Here is a 25,879-nt window from a genome sequence, read left to right on the forward strand (position 1 = left end):
TAACTATTTTAAAGTGGAAATCTGGGCGTCCGAATTGCTACAGAAGCACAGTTTTAGCAGAAAAGATTTGGAGGAGCTAATTGGGCCTTGTGGCTGTACCACTATAGTAGGCCTAATGATTTCTACGTGGAAATCTGGCCTTCCGATTTGCCACTGAAACACAGTTTTAGTACAGACGATTTGGAGTAGTTAATTGGTTCTCGTGGCTGCACCACTATAGTAGGCCTAACAATTTTACATGGAAATCTGGCCTTCTGATTTGCCACTGAAACACAATTTTAGGACAAACGATTTGGAGTAGCTAATTGGGCCTCATGGTTTCATCACTATTGTAGACCTAACGATTTTTATGTGGGAATCTGGCCATCTGATTTGCCACTGAAACACCGTTTTAGCACAAACTATTTGGAGTAGCTAATTGGGTCTCATGGCTGCATCACTATACTAGGCCTAATGATTTTTACTTGGAGATCTGGCCTTCTGATTTGCCACGGAGACACAGTTTTAGCACAAAGAATTTGGAGTAGCTAATTGGGCTTCGTGGCTGCACCACTATAGTAGGCCTAACATTTTTTACATGAAAACCTGACCTTCTGGTTTGCCACTGAAACACAGTTTTTATGATTTGGAGTAGCTAATTGAGCCTAGTGGCTGCACAACTATAGTAGGCCTAACTATTTTTATGTGGAAATCTATCCTTCTGATTTGCCACTGAAACACTGTGTTAGCACAAATAATGTGGAGTAAGTAGCTAATGGGGCTTCCAGAGACTACCACACAGTTTTTGCACAATCTGCTTCGATGGTGGAAGATCAATTTCACACAGGACAAGATCACTTTCAGAAGCACCAGTACTAGCATCGGAGTGACCTCTCTGCAATGTGTATCTGAACAAATAGCACCAGCAAAACAAGATATCCAATTTTTATATGGCCAGGGACATATGACTTTGGCAGCCAATCACAGAAGACCTTGTGCCATGACGATGTGGATGGTTTCTTTGCCCTGATTGGTTACCAGAATCAAAACACATAAAGTTAAGGGAAGGAAAAAAAAGTGTGTTCTGTTGTTGAAACACCGCCTCCCCTCATCAAACACGTCCCCAAGCTCATCATACTGCACTACTATCATAGTCAAAGTAATAACAAAAGCATTAGTGGAAATGTGATGATTTACCGACCTGTGACAGACTTTTGCCGACTTTGAGTAAAAATACTCGTGAAAGCGAACATGAATCCGAAAGTAGATATTCAACCTTAATACTCTGGTTCCTAATGGTTTGAATTGTGACACTGAACTTTTTGCTTTCTAATAACAACAGATGTACAACAACCCATATTGAAATCATATAGAAAGAATTGTACCAAAGGATCAGAAGATACAAGAGATTCTAAGAATATAGTAATCTTTATTAGTCAACAATACAAAAATTGAATAAAAACACAGAAAATTTTAAAAAGTGGGAGACATCAAGGTGATGCCACAGTTCCCATATCTAATGTTTTCAGGCAAATGTCGTATGGATAGGGATAGTAAGGCTATTGTAAATAGAACCAAATGTTACAGTAGTCACACTAAAATTCATTCAGATAGTACCATAAGGGCATGAACAATTGCATGTACAAACCCTAAATAAATTTCTAAAGTTCAATCTAATGTTGGATTCCACATTAAATGGTAACTAAATACCTTTTGAACTCTAGCACCCCCCGAGACCCGATGCACGATGCACGTTTCGGCTGTGTAGCCTTCTACCCATATTGGTATTTAATGCATAATTTTCAGTATAATCTGTATTTTTAAGAGGTCACCTCACCCGTACTTCATTCAAGCGTGTAACATCACACGCCGCTTGCTTCGGCGCACTGTGTTCAGGCGAATCACCGTCCAGGACTCCTTGAGCACCACAGCACGCACACACGCCTGGCACCTCCAGTAAAGATCAGAGTATAGGTTTTGGACTTTCCATCAACTTACAACTGAACAGTGAATTGCTTCAGACTAGTGTCCTGCAAACACTGATACATTTAACCCATGGTATAGGCCTGCAGGCATGGGTGAATTTAACATTTAATAATGGCACAATTAGCATATGGTATAATATTTATTTTACAAATCAGTATCTAATGCATGTTTTGTGAAATAAGTGTTGTGTCCTTTACAAATATCATTACCTGTTTGGTCTGTTCATCTTTCATCTGACAGTTCTGTATAGACTGATTTCTAGGTGATATAAGTTTATAATACACTAGATGGTGGCCCGATTCTATCGCATCGGGTATTCTAGAGTCTCTGTTAAAATAAAAAATAGTGATATACTCACCTTCCGACGGCCCCCGGACTCTTTCTCTCCTCTCCATGCTCCCGGCACAGAGATAAGAAAAGTTTGAATGGCTTACACTACATTATCTTACAGAAGATATTTTAGTTGGGAAAAACAATCGTAAATTATAGATTCTGTCAAAATTCCTTTCTAGCCAGTTCTAACCAGTTTACTATACTTTCAGAGACAAAAGAAATGTTTAACAGACACATCTATGTCAGAGAGAACATCCTGTGCTATTGCTTTTATGAATAAAACTTATAAAGTTAATACTAAAATCCAAATTATCGAAGATATAAAGGTAGATTCAATTGTCTAATTAATAATCAAAGCAAAGTATAATTATTTACCATAACAACACCCAACCAGGAGTCTTCAAATGTCAAAAAAAGAGGGCCTGACAACACTGAAGTCGTATCAATTTCACGAAAGTAGAAATAGTATAATAAGGACCGACACATCTTCCACTACAGCCAACCCAGCAGATGGAGATCAACTATCAATGGTCACATTTCCACAAATTTATGGTAACATCTGCAGCAGCAACGGCAGGCACAGAAGCCACACTAAAGATATCGCAGACTGCAATTAAACGAGATCAATGCAGCGCACTAAAAACTTCAACATCGCCTAGTCTTTACAGTCTGCGATTGGGGCGCAAAAGCCCTTGGACATCCATGACATGTTCATCTTGATGAAAGTTAGGCAGTCTAGACTTTCAGGGGACAGCTAGCTGTGCTTATCTGTCAGGACTAGAGATGAGCGAATATTTCAATGTTCAATTAGGAATGCGATCGCCAAATTTGCAATATGTCAATTGGAGAAAAAAGCAAAAGCATGCGCAACACCTTATAACGGCCCCAAATGCTGCCAAAACACATTAAATGAGGGACGGACACCAGGAAAGTGGCCTCAATTCACCCACAGTTCAAATTGTAGCATTGCACTGTAGCAATCAGCCAGGCATGAGGTTTCTGGGTCTGGGACGCATTTACAGCTTTCAATTGAATGTCACAGTAAGACGAGGTGGGTGAGCAATCGGTGTAGGCCCCCTTTGCTGGGAGCCCTGATACCACATGCAACACCTCTACCTGCTTTCATGCTTAGCCACACTCAGGTGGCACAAATATCCATTTCGTAGACAACCATTGTCAGGAAAATTTAAGGATAATAACATGGTTAGTTGAGTCCAAGGAACTGGAGGCCTGTCGTCTCGGAGGCCTACTGCTGCAGGCAACAGGCATGAAGGAGACCCAACTAGGAGTTTACACATTTTCAAAAATTAGCGGCAGACACTACGAAAGTGGCATCAATTTCATCACATCAGATATAGTATAATAGGGACCGGCAGGTCTTCCACTATGCACAATCCAGCAGATGAACAACCAACCAGGAGCGTTCACATTTAAACAAATGAGGGCCTTACACTACTGAAGTGGCATAAATTTCACTAAAGTAGAAATAATATAATAGGGACTGACAGGTTTTCCACTACACCCAATCCAGAAGATGGACACCCAACCAGGAGTGTTCACATTTCCAAAAATGAGTGGTGGACAATACCAAAGTAGCATCAATTTCACCACTGTAGAAATAGTATAATAGGGACCGGCAGGTCTTCCACTATGCACAATCCAGCAGATGAACAACCAACCAGGAGTGTTCACATTTAAACAAATGAGGGCCTTACACTACTGAAGTGGCATAAATTTCACTAAAGTAGAAATAATATAATAGGGACTGACAGGTTTTCCACTACACCCAATCCAGAAGATGGACACCCAACCAGGAGTGTTCACATTTCCAAAAATGAGTGGTGGACAATACCAAAGTAGCATCAATTTCACCACTGTAGAAATAGTATAATAGGGACCGAGAGGTCTTCCACTATGCCCAATCCAGCAGATGGACACCCAACCGGGAGTGTTCACATTTCCAAAAATTAGTGGTGGACAATACCTAAGTGTCATCAATTTCACCACTGTAGAAATACACTGCGTTCCAAATTATTATGCAAATTGGATTTAAGTGTCATAAAGATGTAATTTTTTGTTTTTCAAATAAACTCATTGTGTATCAGGGATCTTTGGATCACTGAAATCAATCTCAAATTCCTGTGATAATTAGTTTACCAGGTGAGCCCAATTAAAGGAAAACTACTTAAGAATGATGTTCCACATTATTAAGCAGGGCACAGGTTTCAAGGAATTTAGGAAAGAAAAAGGACCTCTCTGCTGCTGAAAAGCATCAAATAGTGCAATGCCTTGGTCAAGAGATGAAAACATTAGATATTTCCCAAAAATTTAAACGTGACCATCGTACTGTTAAGAGATTTGTGGTTGATTCTGAGCACAGACATGTTTGTGCTGATAAAGACAGAATGAGGAAGGTTTCTGCCAGGCAAGTTCATCAGATTAAGAGAGCAGCTGCTAAAAAGCCATTACAAACCAGCAAACAGATATTTAAAGCTGCTGGTGCCTCTGGAGTCCCTCGAGCCTCATGGTGTAGGATCCTTCAAAGGCTTGCTGTGGTGCATAAACCTACTATTCGGCCACCCCTAAAAAGTGTTCACAAGCAGAAATTGTAGCAGTGGGTCCAGACATGCATGAAGACTATTTTTCATACAGTCTTGTTTACTGATGAGTGTCGAGCAACCCTGGATGGTCCAGATGGATGGTTGGTGGATGGCCACTATGTCCCAACAAGGCTGCGACTTCAGCAAGGAGGAGGAGGAGTCATGTTTTGGGCCGGAATCATGGGGAAACAGCTGGTAGGGCTCTTTAAGGTTCCTGAAGGTGTGAAAATGACCTCTGCAAAGTACTGTATATAGAGTTTCAGACTGACAGCTGTCTTCCATGGTATAAAAAGCAGAAATGTGCATTCAGGAGAAAAATCCTCTTCATGCATGACAATGCACCATCTCATGCTGCAAAGAATACCTCTGAGTCATTGACTGCTATAGGCATAAAAGGAGATAAACTCATGGTGTGGCCACCATCTTCCCATGATATCAACCCTGTAGAGAACCTTTGGAGTATCATGAAGCAAAAGATCTATGAGGGAGGCAGTTCACATCAAAACAGCAACTCTGGGAGGCTATTCCGACTTCATGCAAAGAAATCCAAGCAGAAACTCTCCAAAAACTCCCAAGTTCAATGGATGCAAGAATTGTGAAGGTGATGTCACAGAAGGGTTCCTATGATAGCATGTAACTTGGCCTGTTAGGATGTTTTGGAGTTAAATAGCTTTTTTGTTCAGTGAATGTGACCTCCTGCAAATTCCACAAATGAGCATTTTCAGTTCTTTAAAACAGATCAAATGTTTAGAAATTCTTCTGTGCCTAATAATTTGGAACAGTGCAATTTGAGTTTTTATTCATTTTGGAGATTATACTGTTATCATTGGGAGGTTTCTTCAATAAAATTTGATGTATACTCTAACGGGTGATGACTTTTATTAGACTGACTGTCATTTGTACCGACTATTTAGGAAAATCATAGAAAAATATCATTTGCATAATAATTTGGAACACAGTGTAGTATAATAGGGACCGAGAGGTCTTCCACTATGCCCAATCCAGCAGATGGACACCCAAACAGGAATGTTCACATTTTAAAAAATGAGGACCTGACACCACCGAAGTGGAATAAATGTCACGAGAATAGAAATAGTAAAATTGGGACCTACGTTCTTCCACTACAGCTAACCCAGCAGATGTAGAACAACCATGACTGTTCACATTTCCACAAATTTGTGTTAACATCAGCAGCAGCAGCCACAGCAGGCACAGAAGCCACATTAAAGATATCACAGAGTGCAGTTACGTGACATTAATGCATCACACTAAAAAATGCAATATCACTTAGTCTGCGATTGGGGTGCAAATGTCCTTGGAGATCCATGACTTGTTTATCTTGATGAAAGTTACGCAGTCTACACTTTCAGGTGACAGCTGGCTGCGCTTATCCATCAGGACACCACCAGCAGAGCTGAAGACAAGTTCTGAGAGAACGTTGGCTGCCGGGCACGATAAAACTTCCAAGGCGTGTAAGGCAAGCTCAGGCCACTCATCCATTTTGGAAGACCAAAATGTAAAAGGGTCCAAACCCTATTGATGGTATTGATATTCAGTTCTAGATACTCCTGCACCGTCCTCTCCATTCCTTCACCACATGTAAGACTTGGACTCTGTTGTGCTGGTGAAGGAGCTGGTCTAAAAAAAAGTGTCAAAGGACTCAAAGAAATTGTTTCTTTCACTTAGATCACTTCTGCTGTGGCTAATGTTTTGGCGTTGACAAATTGATGTGCCTGAGGATGGAAGTCTAGAGCTGCAATGTGAAATGTGTGCTTCACTACTGTCTTGGGGAAAAGCTCTCTTAAGGTTGTGTAAAAGCCTGTTTCGATACTCCAGCTTTTGTGCGTCCCGTTTTAGGGCGGGAAGCATCTGACAAAATTTGGTTTTATAACCTGGATCTAACAAAGTGGCAACCCAGTAGTCAGCAGTATTCCTAATCACAACTATACAGGGATCATGTTGCAGAGAGTGCAGCAAGAAGGCACTCATATGTCGTGTTCTATCATGAGGTCCAAGCCCATGCTGTGCTGGTGGATGGGTAACAATAATGCTTGTTTCCACCATCCCCTCCCGCCAACCATGAACAACAGTGAGGGGAGAATTATCCTCTTCATCTGACAGTTGCTTGTCAATCACCTCTTCCTCCTCCATTTGTTCCTCGGATCTTGCACCTTTGATAACAGTTTGGTCTGCTGGTCTGCATTTCAGCACAGTAGTATTCCCAGAATAAAGCATGTTGATTGCACATGTGAAGGTTCATACATGTTCATGCAGTTTTTTTGCAATGTTAGCAGATTACATGAGTTGGCTCATCCTTTGCGGTGTCAAAAAAGGCCCAGGCTAGATTTCTTCTACTGTAGAACATTAGTAACAAAAGAAATTTTTGTGTGTGTGTGGATGAGGCCTGTATAACATAGACTAGATGCTCCAAACAATTTCAAACTGAGATCTCCCCTACTGTATGACATTACTAACAGAAGAAAATTGTTTGAGTGGGGATGAGGCCTGTATGACAAAGAAGATATGCTCCAAAAAAATTCAGAATGAAGTCTCCCCTACTGTATGACATTAGTAACAGAAAAAATGTTTTTGTGTGTGGATGACGCCTGTATAACAGACTAGATTCTCCAAACAATTTCAAAGTGATATCTCCCCTACTGTTATGAATGAGTCACCGTAGGAGGCAAAAACAGAAATACTAGCTAACACCAGAAAACCAGAGAAGTTGGCAGCTATCGGATCACAGACCCCTGAACCTATCAACAACAACTAGCAGTAGCCGTGGGGGGTTCCTACGGTGTCCTAGACCCCTCGATCACAGCCGGAGAACTACATAGCCTAAAGACAGAAAGGGAAATCTAAACTGCCCCAGAGCAGACCCGAAAGCAATAGGCAGCCCCCAACATATAATGACGGTGAAGCAAGATGAAAAAACACTCACACAGATAGAAAGATAGGCTGAGCAAACGATGGGGCCCAAGCTAACTACAGCCTGATCAATAGCATTAGGTTTGTCATACAACAACCCCAAGGCTTGAAAAAATGCGTTCACATTCGTCAGAATAGGATCATCTGGTTTCAAAGAAAACGCCCAATCCTGGGGATCGCCACGCAGCAACGAGATGACAATTTTAACCTGCTGCGCGGAGCTCCCTGACGAGTTAGGCTTCAAGGCAAAAAATAATTTACAATTATTTTTGAAATTCAAAAATTTAGACCGATCCCCAGAAAACACATCAGGAGTAGGGATCTTTGGTTCAGCAGCATGTGAATGAGCAAGGTAGGCGGAAATTCCCCGCACTTCCACAGCGAGCTGCTCCACACGATCAGACAATTGCTTTATCTCCATTGAGAGGAAAAAAATTCCCCCTACGGCCTCAGAGATATAGAGGAAAAAATATACATACTTTTTTTTTTTTTTTTTACAATTCTTTCCTGCTATTGAGTACCCTAGGATCTGCGGTATGGCTGGTGATTCTGTTATGAATGAGTCACCGTAGGAGGCAAAAACAGAAATACTAGCTAAGTCCAGAAAACCAGAGAAGTTGGCAGCTATCGGATCACAGACCCCTGAACATATCAACAACCTAGCTGTGGGGGGTTCCTACGGTGCCCTAGACCCCTCGATCACAGCCGGAGAACTACATAGCCTAAAGACAGAAAGGGAAATCTAAACTGCCCCAGAGCAGACCCCAAAGCAATAGGCAGCCCCCAACATATAATGACGGTGAAGCAAGATGAAAAAACACTCACACAGATAGAAAGATAGGCGGAGCAAATGATGGGGCCCAAGCTAACTACATAGGACAGGATAGAAAAGCTGCTGTCTGTAATCCGCCAAAACCCTATCAAAACAAGAGCCAACAGCTGATAGGGAAAAAAGCCCTGAAGACGCTAGGCTTCAAAAAGACTATATCAGTACTCAGGTATTTTCTGAATACAGAGCAAAAAGGAATACAGCACACCCCAGCAGGGAATGGCAGAAATCCAGAAAAACAAGGAAAAACAAAACCAAAACACAAATGCAAAAAACAGAGCAGAAAACTTAGCTTTTGAGGAGCAGGAAGCAGACTGGTCTCCTAGAATCTCTCAGAGAGATCACCAGCAAGGCAGAAGGGCGTCGGCTGCCTTATATCCAGTCAGCAATTCCCATCACCCAGTCATCATAATCCTGCCCAGATGCTTGGTAATCAGCCTCACTACCTTCCTTCACCAGAAGAGGGAGTTCATCAGACCTCAATGGTGAAGGGGAAAATGAACTCACAACACCCTACTGTAGAACATTAGTAATATAATATTTTTTTTGTGTGTGGATGAGGCTGTATAAAATAGAGTAGATGATTCCAACAATATCAAAGTGAGATCTACCCTATTGTATGACGTTAGTAACCAAAGAATTTTTTTTTGTGTGGATGAGGCATGTATAACAGGCTAGATGCTCCAAACAATTTCAAATTGAGATCTACCCAACTATATGACGTTTGTAACAGAAGAAATTTTTTGTTGCTGTGGATGAGACATGTTTAACGTAGACTTGATGTTCCAAACAATTTCAAAGTGAAATCTAGCCTACTGTATGATGTTAGTAACAGAATAAATTTTTTTGTGTGTGAATGAGACCTGAATAACATAGACTAGATACTCTAAACAATATCATAGTGAGATCTTCCCTACTGTAGGACGTTAATAACAAAATCAGCTATGGTGTAAGATTCTTACTACCATACAAAAGACCCTCAGGGGCTAGATATCATCAATAGCTTGGAGGATTCCCCACTTCATAAAACATAACCTTTAATCAGTCATTAAAACCTGAGACAACATAATAGACACAAAAACAAACAAGATAAAGTGCTCGTGCATATCAGTGCTCAGCATTGAGCATTTAACCCCTCATCATTGGGGGTGTCACTATAGGGTCCACTAGGGGCCTGTCCTTGTGAGGACAGGAGCAATACCGGGGCACGACAGGGAGTATAGGGAAATATTGCATACTCATACCCCTCTCCCTCTATGCTCTCACTTCTCCTCAATTGGATCCACTACCCGGCAGGATACATCTGAAAATAGACCGGGATTGCCATGTCCGTTATCAGTGGTGAGACCAAACCATTTTTTAATGAGCACTGATTTGCATGAGCACTTTATCTTGTTTGTTTTTGTGTCTATTGTGTTATCTCACGTTTTAATGACTGATTAAAGGTTATGTTTTATGAAGTGGGAAATCCTCCAAGCTATTGAAGAATGTTAATAGCAGAAGAAATTTTTTTTTGGGTGGATGAGGCCTGTATAAAATAGACTAGATGCTCCAAACACTTTCAAACTGAGAGCTACCCTACTTTAGAAAGTTAGTAACAGAAAAAAAATATTTTTCTTTCTGTGGATGAGGCCTGTATAAAATAGACTAGATGCTACAAGCAATTTCAAAGAGAGATTTATCCTTCTGTATGACATTAATAACAGAAGATTTTCTTTTTTGTGTGGATGATGCCTGCATAAGATAGCTAGATGCTCCAAACAAGTTCAAAGTGAGATCTACCCTACTGTATGATGTTAGTAACCAAATAATTTTTTTTTTGGCTGTGGATGAGACCTGTATAACATAGACCAGATAGTCCAAACAATTTCAAAGTGAGACCTACCCTACTGTATGACGTTAGTAAAAAATAATTTTTCTTTTTGTGTAGATGAGGCCTGTATAACATAGACTAGATGCTCAAAACAATTTCAAATGAAGATCTCCCCTAATGTATCATGTTAGTAACTGAACAAATTTGTTTTCAGTGTGGATGAGGCCTGTATAACCTAGAAAATATGCTCCAAACAATTTAACACTCGGATCTAGCCTTCTGTATCACGTTTGTAAAAAAATATATATATTTTTTCTATGCACAACAGCTCTGCACATACAATAATTTCACCGCCACTAAAGCACAAGGTGAGATATATTGGGCTGTATAACATTTAGCAACCGAAAAAATTTTTGTTTTTCAATCTGCATGAGCTTTGCAGACAGTTGAATTTCAGCGACACTAAATGTCAAGGTGATATATGGCATGCTGAATCACGTTAGCAACTGCCTTCAGTTTTTTTGTTTTACTGTGCAACAGGTCTACGCACAGAACAATTTAACCATCACAAAATTACAACATTGGATATGGCGGGCTGTATTAAGTTTAGCAACAGAAAAAACATTTTTTTTAATGTACATGAGATCTGCAGACAGCTTAATTTCACCGCCACAAAATTACAGTGTGGGATATGAAAAAGAGAAATACACCAAAGCATATAATCCAGAGAAATATTAATCAGACAAGGGATATATTCTATATCTTTATTTATATACATTGGCAATAGAGTAGATGTATATTAAAAACAAGTGCCTGTGCACGCATAAACCATTGCATAAAATTGTAACAATCAATATATTTTATAAATACATCAATGGAAGACCCAAAAAGAGATTAAAAATCTTTTTATACATACTAGGTTGGCCCGTGCTAAATTTTCGCACATTGGTCTTCGGGGGCACAGGCAATTTCAGAAAAAGCAAGCTGGTCAAATGTAAATGTATTTCATGAGATGATGAACACAGACAGGTATTTATATATGTAGATCGGTAATACAATAAACTGGCTTGATAAGTAGAGGCCAAAAAATGTCTTCCAGTTGAGGTGCCACCTGCAGGTCATTGTGTCTTTCTGCAGGTTTATGAAAATGAATGTTTAAGCTGTATTTAGTGATAAAATTGTGAATGTGTGGTTTGTTTGGTTCTTTTCTTGCTGAAGGGAGCAAATTTACATTTCAAATGTTGTATCATTTGTGTGTGTGGTGCGAAGTAATCAGTGAAAAAGCAGTGCATATTTACAAATGTGTTTGCATATGTGACTCACCATTTGTGTGTGTGGGGTGGAGTAATCACTTAAAAAGCAGTGCATGCATACAAATGTGTTTGCATATGTGACTCACCTGCAGTGAAGTGTGCAATCCTCCAATGTGTCTGAAATAGGCTGGGCAAGCACTTGAGCAAGCTGGAAAGACCCCAAGGCAATTGTTTGGATTTGTTTGTGATGTCTGTAAGCAGATTGTGGTAGTATGCTTTGCAGTAGTGTGCTACCACCTACAGGTAATTTGACCTTTCAAATGGTGTATCATTTGTGTGGGTGGAGTATGAATGTATCAAGTGTGCAATTCAATAGGCAGTGCATGTTTACAAATGTGTTTGCATTTGTGCCTCACCTGCAGTGAAGTGTGCAATCCTCCAATTTTGCTAAAATAGGCTGGGCAAGCAGTTCGGCAAGCTGGAAAGCCTCCAAGGCAAATGTTTGGATTTGTTTGTGATGTCTGTAAGCAGCTTTGTGGAAGTGTGTTTTTGGGTACTGTGGTGCCACCTGCATGTCATTTTTCCTTACTGCAGGTTTATGAAAATTAATGTATAAACTGTATTTTGTGATCAAATTGTGGATGTGTGGTTTGTTTGGCTATTTTCTTGCTGAAAGGGGGCAAGTTTATCTTTCAAATGGTGTATCATTTGTGTGTGTGGGTGCAGTATTAACGAAGATACAAAGTAATCACAGAAAAACAGTGTTTAGAAATAATAGAATAGATATACGCCACCAGTGGTATTATATAGACCAAGTAAAAATATCAAGGTTTTAAATCAAGTGTGACAACAAAAAAGATATATTATAGTGCATATTTTAAAAGAAGGAATGCATAATATGATAATAATCAAGGTGCCATAGTGCAAAAAAAGTATATATCTAGGCAAATAGCCTAAACCATACAGTGCAAGGTGCTAAAAAAGTGTGCAATATTAATACCAGGTGGATATACCTTTAAAGGGTCCATCTGTTATGAATGGGCCACCGAGGAGGATAGCAGGACCAGGCTAAGCCACCAGAAAACCAGAGAGGTTGGTAACTAAGCGGATTGCAGACCCCTGATCCAATTCACACAACTAGCAGTAGCCGTGGAGCGTACCTACGATGACCTAGACGCCTCGGCACAGCCGGAGAACTAACTCAGCCTAAAGCAAGAAAGGTGAAATCTAAACTGCAGACCCCAAAGGAATAGACAGCCCCCAAACATATTGTCGGTGAGACAAGATGAAAACACAAACGCAGGCATAAAAATAGACTGAGCAAATGATGGGGCCCAAACTGACTATAACAGGACAGGAAAGGAAAGACACTGTCTGCAATCACGCAAAAACCCTGAAAAATCCAACACGTCTGATGCACAAAATAACAAGGTGAGACATGACATGCTGAATTACTGTAGCAACTGGCCAACAGCTCAAATCACAGAAAAATGGCACCACACCACTAAATGACAAGGTGACACCCGCCCCGCCCCCGGTGAGTATAATCTAACTTGTTTTTCTTCTCTTTCAGGTTACATCGGGGGCTTATCTACAGCATTACAGAATGCTGTAGATAAGCCCCTGATGGTGGTGGCCGCAGCTTATAGGCCGAAAATGGGGTGACAGATTCCCTTTAATGTCACCTTGCAACTGAAAGGTGACATTAAGCCAGGTTAATAATGGAGAGGTGTCAATAAGACACCTATTCACTATTAATCCAATAGTATGAAAGGGTTAAAAAATACACACTTACATTAATTAGAAAATATTTTAATGAAATAATGACACACAGTTTTTGACCAAATTTATTACACAGCCAATCCAACTGAAGCCATCGTTCTCCTGTAAAAAAAATGTTTTAAAAAGCAACACTATCCATACCTCTCCGCCATTCAGTCATGTCCCCCGCTGCAATCCATCTGAAGGGGTTAAATAGTTTACAACTGGGAGCGGTGTTAATGTTACCGGCCCAGCTGTAAACCACGGAGGAATGAAGGAAAACCTGTCTGCGCAGGCGCCCCGGCTGACCGGAGATGAACTGATTAGCGTGGGAACGTTTTAGAACATTTTCACGCTCCTGAGTTCACCTCAGGTCAGGCAGGGACTCTGCACAGCCTCTGTGTCTTCTGCTGACGTCACTGAGTTCATCACTGGTCAGTCGGGGTGCATGCTCCGGCTGACCGGTGCTCAAAGTGCTCAAAATACTTTAATGGCAATGCAAATATTTTCCCGCACTTTTTACAGAATGTTTCTGGTTATTTCCAATTTTCTAAAAAAAATTGTGCTTCCAATCACAAATCCCAATGTGCCATATTCGTGCCTATTTTATATTTTGCGATCATTTTTAGAAGAAATTCGCTCATCACTAGTTATTACCTCATAAAGTGACACTGGTCGTAATTGAAAAATGAAATTGGAAGGTGAAAACCGTCTTCTGGGTGAAAAAGTTAATATCAGTAACATTTTATATATACACTTTTTGTATTATGATAGTGTTGTGGCAAAAGGTTGGTGGATAACTTAGCAATAAAATAAAATCTTATAAAATAAAAACTACACCTTTCTGTACGATGACGTATTTGTTGTCCTTATTCACAGAGAATACATTGGGCTTTGAACATGGCTGGTGAAGACCAAGATGTGAAGCTCACAAAACCTGACAAACGGTAGGTTTTTGTCTATTATGTCTCTAGATAGAGAAGAAAATTAATATTCACACTCGACTAAATGCAAAAGTACTTATTCCGGTAACACTCTACTGCAACTGATAGTGTCACCTTTGTTTCATCATGTCAAATAGACATGATATGATTTCAAATGAAGGTGTTAAAGAGGATATCCACTACATTAACATTGATGACCAATCCTTAGGATAATTAATTAGAATCATAGAATCATAGAATCGTAGAGTTGGAAGGGACCTCCTGGGCCATCTGGTCCAACCCCTGCTCAAAGCAGGATTCGCTAAATCATCCCAGTCAGATGTCTGTCCAGCCTCTGTTTGAAGACTTCCATTGAAGGAGAACTCACCACTTCTCGTGGCAGCCTGTTCCACTCATTGATCACTCTAACTGTCAAAAAGTTTTTTCTAATATCTAATCTGTGTCTCCTCCCATTCAGTTTCATCCCATTGCTTCTAGTCTTTCCTTGTGCAAATGAGAATAAAGTTGATCCTTCTACAATGTGACAGCCCTTTAGATATTTGTAGACAGCTATTAAGTCTCCTCTCAGTCTTCTCTTTTGCAAACTAAGCATTCCCAAATCCTGCAACCTTTCCTCATAAGACAGGGTTTGCAGACCGGTCACCATTCTGGTCACTCTTTTCTGAACTTGCTCCAGTTTGTTGATGTCTTTTTTAAAATGTGGTGCCCAAAACTGGACACAATATTCCAGATGAGGTCTGACCAAAGAGGAGTAGAGGGAAATAATGACTTCACGTGATCTAGACTGTATGCTTCTGTTAATACATCCTAGAATTGCATTTGCCTTTTTTGCTGCTGCATCACACTGTTGACTCATATTCAGTCTGTGATCTATTAGTATACCCAAGTCTTTTTCACATGTGCTGTCACTTAGCCCTATTCCTCCCATTCTATATATGCTTTTTTCATTTTTATTGCCCAGATCTAGTACTTTGCATTTCTCCCTGTTAAAAACCATTCTGTTAGTTGCTGCCCACTTCTCCAGTTTATTTAAATCTTTTTGAATCCTCTCTCTCTCTTCTCTAGTATTAGCTATCCCTCCTAGCTTTGTGTCATCAGCAAATTTAATCAGTTTACCCTCAATTCCTTCATCTAAATCGTTGATAAAGATGTTGAACAATACAGGGCCGAGGACAGAGCCCTGTGGTACCCCACTTGAGACATTCTTCCAACTGGATGTGCAGCCATTTACGACCACTCTTTGGGTCCGATCACTAAGCCAGTTATGAATCCACCTAACAGTTGCCTTGTCCATTCCATACTTAGTCATTTTTTCAATAAGGATTGTATGAGAGACTTTGTCAAATGCTTTGCTGAAGTCAAGATATACTATATCTACAGCATTTCCTTGATCCACCCAATCAGTGATACCGTCATAGAAGGAAATTAAGTTAGTCTGACATGACTTATTAGTTACAAACCCATGCTGACTCTGTTTAATCACTTCATTCTTATCCAGGTATTGACATACATGTTGTTTAATAATTTGTTCAAAGATCTTTCCTGGTATAGAAGTCAGACTCACCGGCCTATAGTTGCCTGGGTCCACCTTCTTCCCCTTTTTGAAGATAGGAACAACATTTGCTCTTCTCCAGTCTTCTGGCACTTCTCCTGTTCTCCAAGAATTTTCAAAGATTATGGAGAGGGGTTCAAAAATTTCTTCTGCTATCTCCTTCAGTACTCTGGGGTGTAATTCATCTGGACCTGGAGACTTGAATTCATTTAGGTTAGCTAAGTGTTTCCTCACTATCTTTCTGTTTATAGATATCCTGGATTCTTCTATTCCCTTAATAGGACAGTGAATAACAGTTGATGTTACATTTCCTTTCTGAGAGAAAACAGATGCAAAATAGGAATTTAAAAGTTCAGCCTTCTCAACATCCTGTCTTACCATTTCATCATTTTCATCCTGTAAAAATCCTATAGCATCTTTGACTTTTCTTTTACTTTTGACATATCCCCAAAATCCTTTATTATTGCTTTTGACATCTCTTGCAAGCCTCAATTCGTTTTCAGCTTTAGCTAATCTGATTTGTGCCCTGCAGGTTCTGCAGACAGCATTATATTCTTCTTTAGATATGCCTCCCTCTTTCCATTTTATAAACATTTTTTTCTTCCTTTTTAGCATGTGCTTAAGTTCTGTGTTCATCCATCCTGGTTTCCTTAAATGCTTCCTATTCTTCCCTCTTTTCGGAATTGTTAACAATTGTGCTTTGAGAATTTCATTTTTCAAGATTTCCCATCCTTCCTGGACATTTTTGTCTTTAAGGATATCCAGCCATTGGATCCCTCCAATTCTCTTTCTGAATCCCTTAAAATCTGCCTTTCTGAAATCTAACCTTGACGTCTGAGTCTTCACAGGTCTTCCGCCTCTAGTTATCCAAAATTCTAAAATAGCATGGTCGCTACCTCCTAGGGTCCCAGCCACTTTTACCTCCTCAACCATTTCCTCCCTGTTTATAAGGATTAGATCCAAGGTAGCAGTTCCCCTTGTTTTCTCCCTTACCTTTTGGAAGATAAAGTTGTCAGCAAGAGAGGATAAGAATTTCCTTGACCTGTTAGTTTTGCCTGAGAGAGATTCCCAACAAATGTCTGGATAGTTGAAATCTCCCATGACAACTATGTCATATTTTTTGGAGAACTTGGCCATTTGATGCATAAAGAGTTCATCCATATCTTCAGCTTGCACAGGCGGCCTGTAGTAAATGCCTACAATGGTGTCCTTTCCATTGTTCTGTCCTTGTATTCTTACCCAAACAGTTTCCACAGAACTGGTCCGGTCAGTGGGGGTGCGACCCCCAACAATCAGCTATTCTCAGTGTCGATGGTGGATGGAACTAACAAGTTACGGAGCTGCACAGCATAGCTCCATCAACAATATAAAGCTATGGTTCTCGAAAGAAGGGGAGGAAAAATTAAAACTCAAAAGCGGAAATTGGCCTCATTGTGAAAAGGTTAAATCAGTAGGGGCTGTATATACAGTACTCGGCAGCAGCCCCAAAACCTGAGCGAGTGTCACCACCCAGCGCAGCCGGGCAAGTGGCAAGTACAGGGGCACTGGACAAATGGGGCCCACTTGCAATCAGTGACTCTCGCAGGCTATGAGGCCCGTGAGTTGGGAGGGCACGGTAAAAGTGCTGGCACCATTCCCCCTCAAATATTCACCTTTCCCCATTCCCCGCTGCTCCAGTCTATTCAGCATCTTCAATTCAGAGTCTATTCAGTGACTCTTTGACATCTCAAGGCAGAGCGCGTAATGTCAGACGTTGAAGAGACTGGAGCAGAGGGGAACAAGAGAGTATTTGATTTTTTTTATGTATGAGCATAATATGGGGCCATTATACGTACTGTATGGCACATTGCACTATATGGGGCCATTATATACTGTAAGGAGTAATATATGAGGCCATTATCCTCTATGGAGCAATTTATGGGGCCAATATACTGTATGGAGCAATATATGGGGTTATTATACTGTATCGGCAATATTTAGGGTGGTCATTACATAGTATATGGAGCACTATATGGGAGCATATACACTCACTGGCCACTTTATTAGGTACACCTGTCCAACTGTGTGTTAAGACTTAATTTCTAATCAGCCAATCACATGGCGGCAACTCAGTGCATTTAGGCATGTAGACATGGTCAAGACAATCTCCTGCAGTTCAAACCGAGCATCAGTATGGGGAAGAAAGGTGATTTGAGTGCCTTTGAACGTGGCATGATTGTTGGTGCCAGAAGGGCTGGTCTGAGAATTTCAGAAACTGCTGATCTACTGGGATTTTCACGCACAACCATCTCTAGGGTTTACAGAGAATGGTCCGAAAAAGAAAAAAAATCCAGTGAGCGGCAGTTCTGTGGCCGGAAATGCCATGTTGATGCCAGAGGTCAGAGGAGAATGGGCAGACTGGTTCTAGCTGATAGAAAGGCAACAGTGACTCAAATTGCCACCCGTTACAACCAAGGTAGGCAGAAGAGCATCTCTGAACGCACAGTGCGTCGAACTTTGAGGCAGATGGGCTACAGCAGCAGAAGACCACACTGGGTACCACTCCTCTCAGCTAAGAACAGGAAACTGAGGCTACAATTTGCACAAGCTCATCGAAATTGGACAGTAGAAGATTGGAAAAACGTTGCCTGGTCTGATGAGTCTCGATTTCTGCTGCGACATTCGGATGGTAGGGTCAGAATTTGGCGTAAACAACATGAAAGCATGGATCCATCCTGCCTTGTATCAACGGTTCAGGCTGGTGGTGGTGGTGTCATGGTGTGGGGAATTTTTTCTGGGCACTCTTTGGGCCCCTTGGTACCAATTGAGCATCGTTGCAACGCCACAGCCTACCTGAGTATTGTTGCTGACCATGTCCATCCCTTTATGACCACAATGTACCCAACATCTGATGGCTACTTTCAGCAGGATAATGCGCCATGTCATAAAGCTCGAATCATCTCAGATTGGTTTCTTGAACATGACAATGAGTTCACTGTACTCAAATGGCCTCCTCAGTCACCAGATCTCAATCCAATAGAGCATCTTTGGGATGTGGTGGAACGGGAGATTCGCATCAGGGATGTGCAGCCGACAAATCTGCGCCAACTGTGTGATGCCATCATGTCAATATGGTCCAAAATCTCTGAGGAATGCTTCCAGCACCTTGTTGAATCTCTGCCACGAAGAATTGAGGCAGTTCTGAAGGCAAAAGGGGGTCCAACCCCTTACTAGCATGGTGTACCTAATAAAGTGGCCAGTGAGTGTATATTGCATGGAGCATTATATAGGGCCATTATATTGTATTGAGCATTAAATGGGGCCCATTATAATTTATGGGGCAATATATGGGGCCATTATATACTGTATGGAGCATTATATGGGGCCATTATACTGTATGGAGCATTGCATGGGGCCCATTATACATTATGGAGTAATATATGGGGCTCATTATTCTGCATGGAGAAGTATATTGGGTCATTAAACTGTGTAGAATGCTATTTGGGGCCCATTATTCTATATGGAGTATTATATGGGGCCAATATACTTATAGAGCAATATTTAAGTGCGGACTATGTGGTGCCCATAATACTGTATGGAGGACTATGTTGTTCACATAATACTGTATGGAGGACTATGTGGTGGCCATAATACTGTATGGATCAATATATGGGGCACATTATACTGTATGGATGACTGTGTTGCCCATAATACTGTATGGAGCAATATATGGGGCACATAATACTGTATGGAGGACTGTGTGGTACCCATAATACTGTATTGGGGACTATACTGTCCAATCTAAAATGAAAGTCTGCAGTCACTCTGTGTGACTGCAGTCTTTTAACTCCTCCCAGTGCACGCATTGTGTGTGGCTAGGACTCGTGGGTTTCTGACCTATTGTAAAATTTACAATAGATGTCACTCATGTAATGTAAGAAGTTAGTGAAATATTTGTCATTGTACTGTACCTATATTTCTTATCTGTGCATCATGAATCGAGGTATGTGTTAAAGGTGCCCACTGAGACTCTTTCACCCGGGGCCCAAGAAAACATGGAGCCGTCTCTGCATGATACAATAAATGGAGCTTCATGCTGTAGCTCTGTAACTTGACAGTTCCATCCGCCGCCGAAACCAAGAGCAAGTGATCAGCATGGGTGCCGGGTGTCACACCCACACCAATGAGACATTGATGACCTATACTAAGGATGGACCATCAATATTAAAGTTATGGACAACCGCTTTAAGGTGACAAAAATATCATACCTATATCACTTATTCTATGAAAGGTTATTTAGAAAAGTTGTCTAATATTTACACAACATATTTACATATTTCTAAATCTTGGTTTTCATACCAGTTCGGCTAGGTTCACAATGCGTTAGGGCATCCGTTTAACGGATCCGTTAAACGGATGCGCTAACGCTGATGTAATTTTTGACATCTTTTAGCACCTAGCGCTAACGGTATGCGTTAACGCATGGTAGCGCTCCGGTACCAAGCGCTACCATGGGTTAGCCCATACTGTCCTATGCACAGCGAACGGGTCCGTTTGCTGTGCGTTATTGCCAACGCACCCAAAAATGCTGCAAGCAGCGTTCAAGGGTGCATCATGAAATAACGCATACTTGCTAACGCATGCCGATTTTGGCATGCGTTAGTATGCGTTATTAACATTGAGGGCAATGGGTGCGCTAACGGATCGGTTAGATAGCGTTAGTGCCGCTATCTAACGGATCCCGCTAGTGGATTGCCCCTAACGCAATGTGATCCCTGCCTACTCCACTCTATGTGATAAGATTCTAAAAAAAATCCAGTTGCTGAGTAGTTATGCTAATCAACAGATATGAGATCAGGGCATTCTGACCCTTTACAAAGGAATACCAATACAAAACTAGTAAACTACACAGTTGTGCTCAAAAGTTTACATACCCCTGCAGAATTTTTGCTTTCTTGTCATTATGATTTAAAAAGAGAAAACACAGTAGTTTGATAATATATGGCTTCACCCAACCACTAACCATGAGTGGAGCAAAAGTTTTGGTGTTATCATTCATATTCTCTGCAAAACAAGGCCAAGAAAGCAAAAATTTTGCCCGAGTATGTAAACTTGTGAGCACAACTGTATGTAAAAATTATTAACAAGTACCCGAAAAAAATTTCTTCGGCAGTAATTCTGATAGATGCACCTGACTCCAAACTTATATTTGAACATGACAAAGGAACTTTTCAAAACAGATTTTTTTTTGCTCATATATATAAATTCTAAAATCGTCGTGCAACTCTGGCTTTAGCTTTAGCTGGGCTTTAATGTAGTACTGGATTTGCAATTCAGACAATTTACAATGTAGACGACTGTCATGTCATGCATAGCTTTATTATGCAAATTGTCTCTTCAGAGAGGAAGAGGACTAGAACGCTAGTGCCACCTATTAGGGGTAGCAATCCTAAAAGTCAATGTTGACCCTTTAACGAGCCTAGCTACATGACTTAGGATAAAAGCCAAACCAGAATCTCCATTTGCAGACACTGTGTTTCGGGGTACTGCCCCTCATCAGTGCAAAGTGGGAGATCTGGTTTGGCTGCATAGCTTTAAAATGTTTGTGTACTCTTAAAGATAAATCAGAGCATTGTGATGCAAACTCACATGTGGTTTTTTTTCTTCCCCATGTGGCATTCAAGGCTTCTAATTGTCCTTTTTGGGTGTACTATCGTAAACAGCCGCACAGTGAGAGTATAATTCAACTAAGGTGCCAGACTAAGCATGCTGCCCAGAGCCAGCATCAGCATCAGGACGTTGTGCGAAGAGGCGGATTGTATTGACAACATACAATGGTGATTCAGTGTGGCTACTTCATGAGTACCACATTAGTACAGAAGAAATGCCTGACAATCTAATTTCATAATATGCTAAGAAAACTTGATAGAAAGTATGACTAATGGAATTCAAGATAGTGCTGGAAGATGCACTCCTAGGTCAGAAGGCACTCAACAAGCTACTGAACAGGTGGTTGACATGAGTATGGATAGTGCTCATGATGCGCCAGGATGAAAGTCTCAAGGACGTCTTGGTGCTGATATCGCTTGTTCAATAGGGAAAATCAAAAGCAGTAGAGATATTATAAAGTTCAGAAATTGGAATGTACGAACCAAGAACCAAGACAAACTCGTCATCGTCAAAGCTAAAATGGACAGAACAGGAGTCGACCTACTTGCAATTAGCAAATTACGATGGACTCAATCCGGACATTTCCAGTCAAATGAACATTGGGTCTACTATTCTGGCAACGATAATCGAAGAGGAAACTGTGTCACTTTTATTCTAAATCGAAGATTATCCTGCAAAGTCTTGAAGTACAATGAAGTAAGTGAGAGTCATCTTGATATGCCTACAAGAAGCGCCAAACAATGTGACAGTTATATAAGGGTACCGTTACACTTAGCGATGCACCAGTGATCCCGACAACAATGTGGTGCATCGCTAAGTGGTCGCTAGTGAGCTGCCACACAGGCAGATCTCACCAGCGACATAGCAAGGGTCTGGGGTCGCTACATACCTGTCAGACGCAGCGATCCTGACGTCCTCCCGCCCGCGTCCACGCGTAGCTCGCCGGCGCCACAGGAAGCCCAGCAGGAAGCGCTCGACGAGAAATGATCCAGGACCTTCTCGCGCGACCAGCGATGAGCAGCGGGGGAGCCGGTCGGAGGTAAGTATCAGACATAGCGATATCGCTAGCAATATCGCTGCTACGTCACAAAATCGGTGACGTTACAGCGATATTGCTAGCGATATCGCTATGTGTAACGGGGGCTTTAGTCTACTCACCAACAACAGATACTGAGGAGGCATAACCATGAAAAAAAAGGTCATGAGCTGACTGAGGAACAGATCAAGAACTTCTGACAGTGAAAATTAGAGTCAAGGTATGCAAATAGACTAGATAGTAGACCATTTCCAACCTACCTTACTTGAAGTTTTTTCGAATGGCATGCTCAACTAATTTACATCACTGGACATGGATGAAAGAAAGACCGAGGAATTATGGACACATATAAAGACTATTATTAATGAAAAAGCCAGTAAGACAATGAAAAAAGAGGCACAAGAGACAACTGTAGCCATGGTTAACAGAAGAGACCCTAAAGATCATCGTAGAAAGGCAAATGGCAAAAGGTAACAAGCAGGATGCAGACAACATCACTAAAAGACTAAAGAGAGCCATTCGAATAGCCAAAGAACTTTATTATCAAAACATATGTACAGAGCTTGAAAGAGAACATCTGAGAGGCTAAATCGGGAAGGTAAACCTAAAGATCAAAGAGATACAACAAAAGTTTTAATCTAGGGTGGGCACGTTGAACGACGCCAATGGGAACAAACTAACTGAACCAAAACAGATTAAGGAAGGTCGATGCTGCGATAAAGCTTCTGTCAAGCGGCAGGATGTTACAGTGTTCCAGTAGAGCTAATAAAGTCTTCCGAAGCAGCAGTTGATGTCATCACACGCCGATGTCAACAGAAATGGATAACTGGCGAATGGCCCAATTGAATGGCCTATTATGAAGAAGGGAGTTGCTACCGATTGTCGAAACTATTGGGCTATTGCGCTTTTACCTCATGCTAGCAAAATACTATTGAAAATCCTACAAAGACAGTTACAGCCTTACTTTGACAAAGAGCTGCCAGAGGAGAAGGCAAGATTCAGAAAAGGCATATGAGCAAGAAATATGATTATTTACATTACTTGAATAATGGAAAAGGCCAAAGGATACAACAAGATTTATTTTTGCTACATCGGCTACTCCCAAACTTTCAACTGTGTTGATCACCAGAAACTTTGAACTGCCATGAAAGATATGGGTGTGCCGAACCATCTGATCAGCCTCATTAGTAAACTTTATATCAACCAAGAAGCACCAGTCCAAACGGAACACTGCAACACAGCACGATTCAAAGCAGAGAGAGGCATCAGGCAAGTCTGCATCATGTCACCATTTCACTTCAGTTTATATGTAGAAGCTATTTTCAGAAAGCCTGGTTTTGCCAAAAAAATCAAAATTGCTGGATGAATCATCAACATTCTTAAATATGTAGACAATACAACAATAATAGCATCAAGCTTAAATGGGATGAAGGACTTATTATGGAGAGTCAAGATGAAAAGCTCGACCATGGGACTGCTACTCACCACAAAGAAGACAAAGATGTTGACTATTGCCAGGTATGACCGGGACACATTTGAGATGGACAGCGATGAACTGGAAGTGGTAAAGGACTTCAAACTACTCAGATCGATGATAACTAAAGATGCATCAATGACACTGGAAGTCAATATGAGAAAAGCTATGGGCAAATCATCAATGAAGTCAGTGGACATGGTCTTCAGTTCAATGAACATTTCATTAGTGATGAAGCCATGGCTCATACATAGTTTGGTCTTTTCTGAGGTAATATAAGGATGTGAAACCTGGACGATAAAGAAGCAAGACAGAATAAGAATTTTCACCTTCTAAATGTGATGCTGGAGAAGGATGTTAACAATACCATGGATGGCAAAAAGAACAAGCAAATCAATTTTGGAACAAATCAAGCCAGACATCTCACTCGAACAATAATAAATATGCTAGGATTTGCCTTCTTTGAACACATCATACCAAGAGAGCAATGACTGGAAAAAGACATCATGGTTGAAAGAATAGAAGGAACAAGATGAAGAGGAAGACCAACAACCTAATGGCTTGATACAATCCAGATAATGGCAGAGAAGACCCTGGCGGACCTATCTAGGCTTGCACAAGATCAATCTTTCAGAGTTCATCCATCAAGTCGCCATAGCTCGAGACCAAGCCGAAGGCCCTTATATAATCTATATATATATATATATATATAAACGCCTTATCGTGTCTGTCTATAACCGAAATCATGGGCCGCTGACTGGTCACGGCCGCCAGGCCCCCCCAGGCCGCAACCAATCAGCGACAGGCGCAGCTGTTTGTAACGGTAAGCTGCACCTGCCGCTGATTGGTCGCGGCTGCCAATCAGCGGCAGGCGCAGGCCTTAATCTCTAAAAAAGAGAATTAAAATTAAAAAAAGTTATTCTCACCTTCCGACAGCCTCCTGTCTTCTTTCCACGCGCCCGGCCTCGCGTTCCCAGTAATGCTTTGCGGCTTAGACCGCTGATCACGTCACTCTCGCGAGAGCGAGAAAGAAGACCATCGTCACTCTCGCGAGAGCGATAAAGAAGACCGACGTCATCAGCGGTCTAAGCCGCAAAGCATTACTGGGAGCGTGAGGCCGGGCGCGTGGAAAGAAGACAGGAGGCTGTCAGAAGGTGAGAATAACTTTTTTTTATTTTTTAATATTATTTTTGTACAGGGCCGCAGCAGTGATTGGTCGCGGCTACAGGGCCGCGTTGCTGATTGGTCGCGGACAGAGGGCCGCGACGCTGATTGGTCGCGGCTACACGGAAAGGGGGGTGAGGGGACCATGCATACCAGGAAAGGGGGGTGAGGGAACCATGCATACCAGGATTGGGGGGTGAGGGGACCATGCATACCAGGATTGGGGGGTGAGGATACCATGCATACCAGGATTGGGGATGAGGAGACCATACATACCAGGAAAGGGGAGTGAGGGGACCATGCATACCAGCATTGCGGGGTGAGGGGACCATGCATACCAAGAAAGGGGGGTGAGGGGACCATGCATACCAGCATTGCGGGGTGAGGGGACCATGCATACCAAGAAAGGGGGGTGAGGGGACCATGCATACCACGAAAGGGGGGTGAGGGGACCATGCATACCATGAAAGGGGGGTGAGGGGACCATGCACACCAGGAAAGGGGGGTGAGGAGACCATGCATACCAGGATTGGGGGTGAGAGGACCATGCATACCAGGAAAGGGGGGTGAGGGGACCA

The 25,879-nt window shown here is 41.5% G+C and overlaps 1 protein-coding gene across 1 annotated transcript in view; it reads left to right on the plus strand.

Moving 5' to 3' along the window:
• Positions 1–25,879, plus strand: part of GRIN3B (glutamate ionotropic receptor NMDA type subunit 3B) — a 205,238-nt gene that overhangs the window by 169,492 nt on the left and 9,867 nt on the right. The window contains exon 7 of the mRNA XM_073547024.1: positions 14,362–14,429. Within this exon, the coding sequence (XP_073403125.1) occupies positions 14,362–14,429 (68 nt within the window). The remainder of the gene's footprint in view (positions 1–14,361; positions 14,430–25,879) is intronic.

Source organism: Dendrobates tinctorius, unplaced genomic scaffold (assembly GCF_039654945.1).
Source record: "Dendrobates tinctorius isolate UK_male_01 unplaced genomic scaffold, ASM3965494v1 ptg000011l, whole genome shotgun sequence".
NCBI classification, from domain to species: Eukaryota; Metazoa; Chordata; class Amphibia; order Anura; family Dendrobatidae; genus Dendrobates; species Dendrobates tinctorius.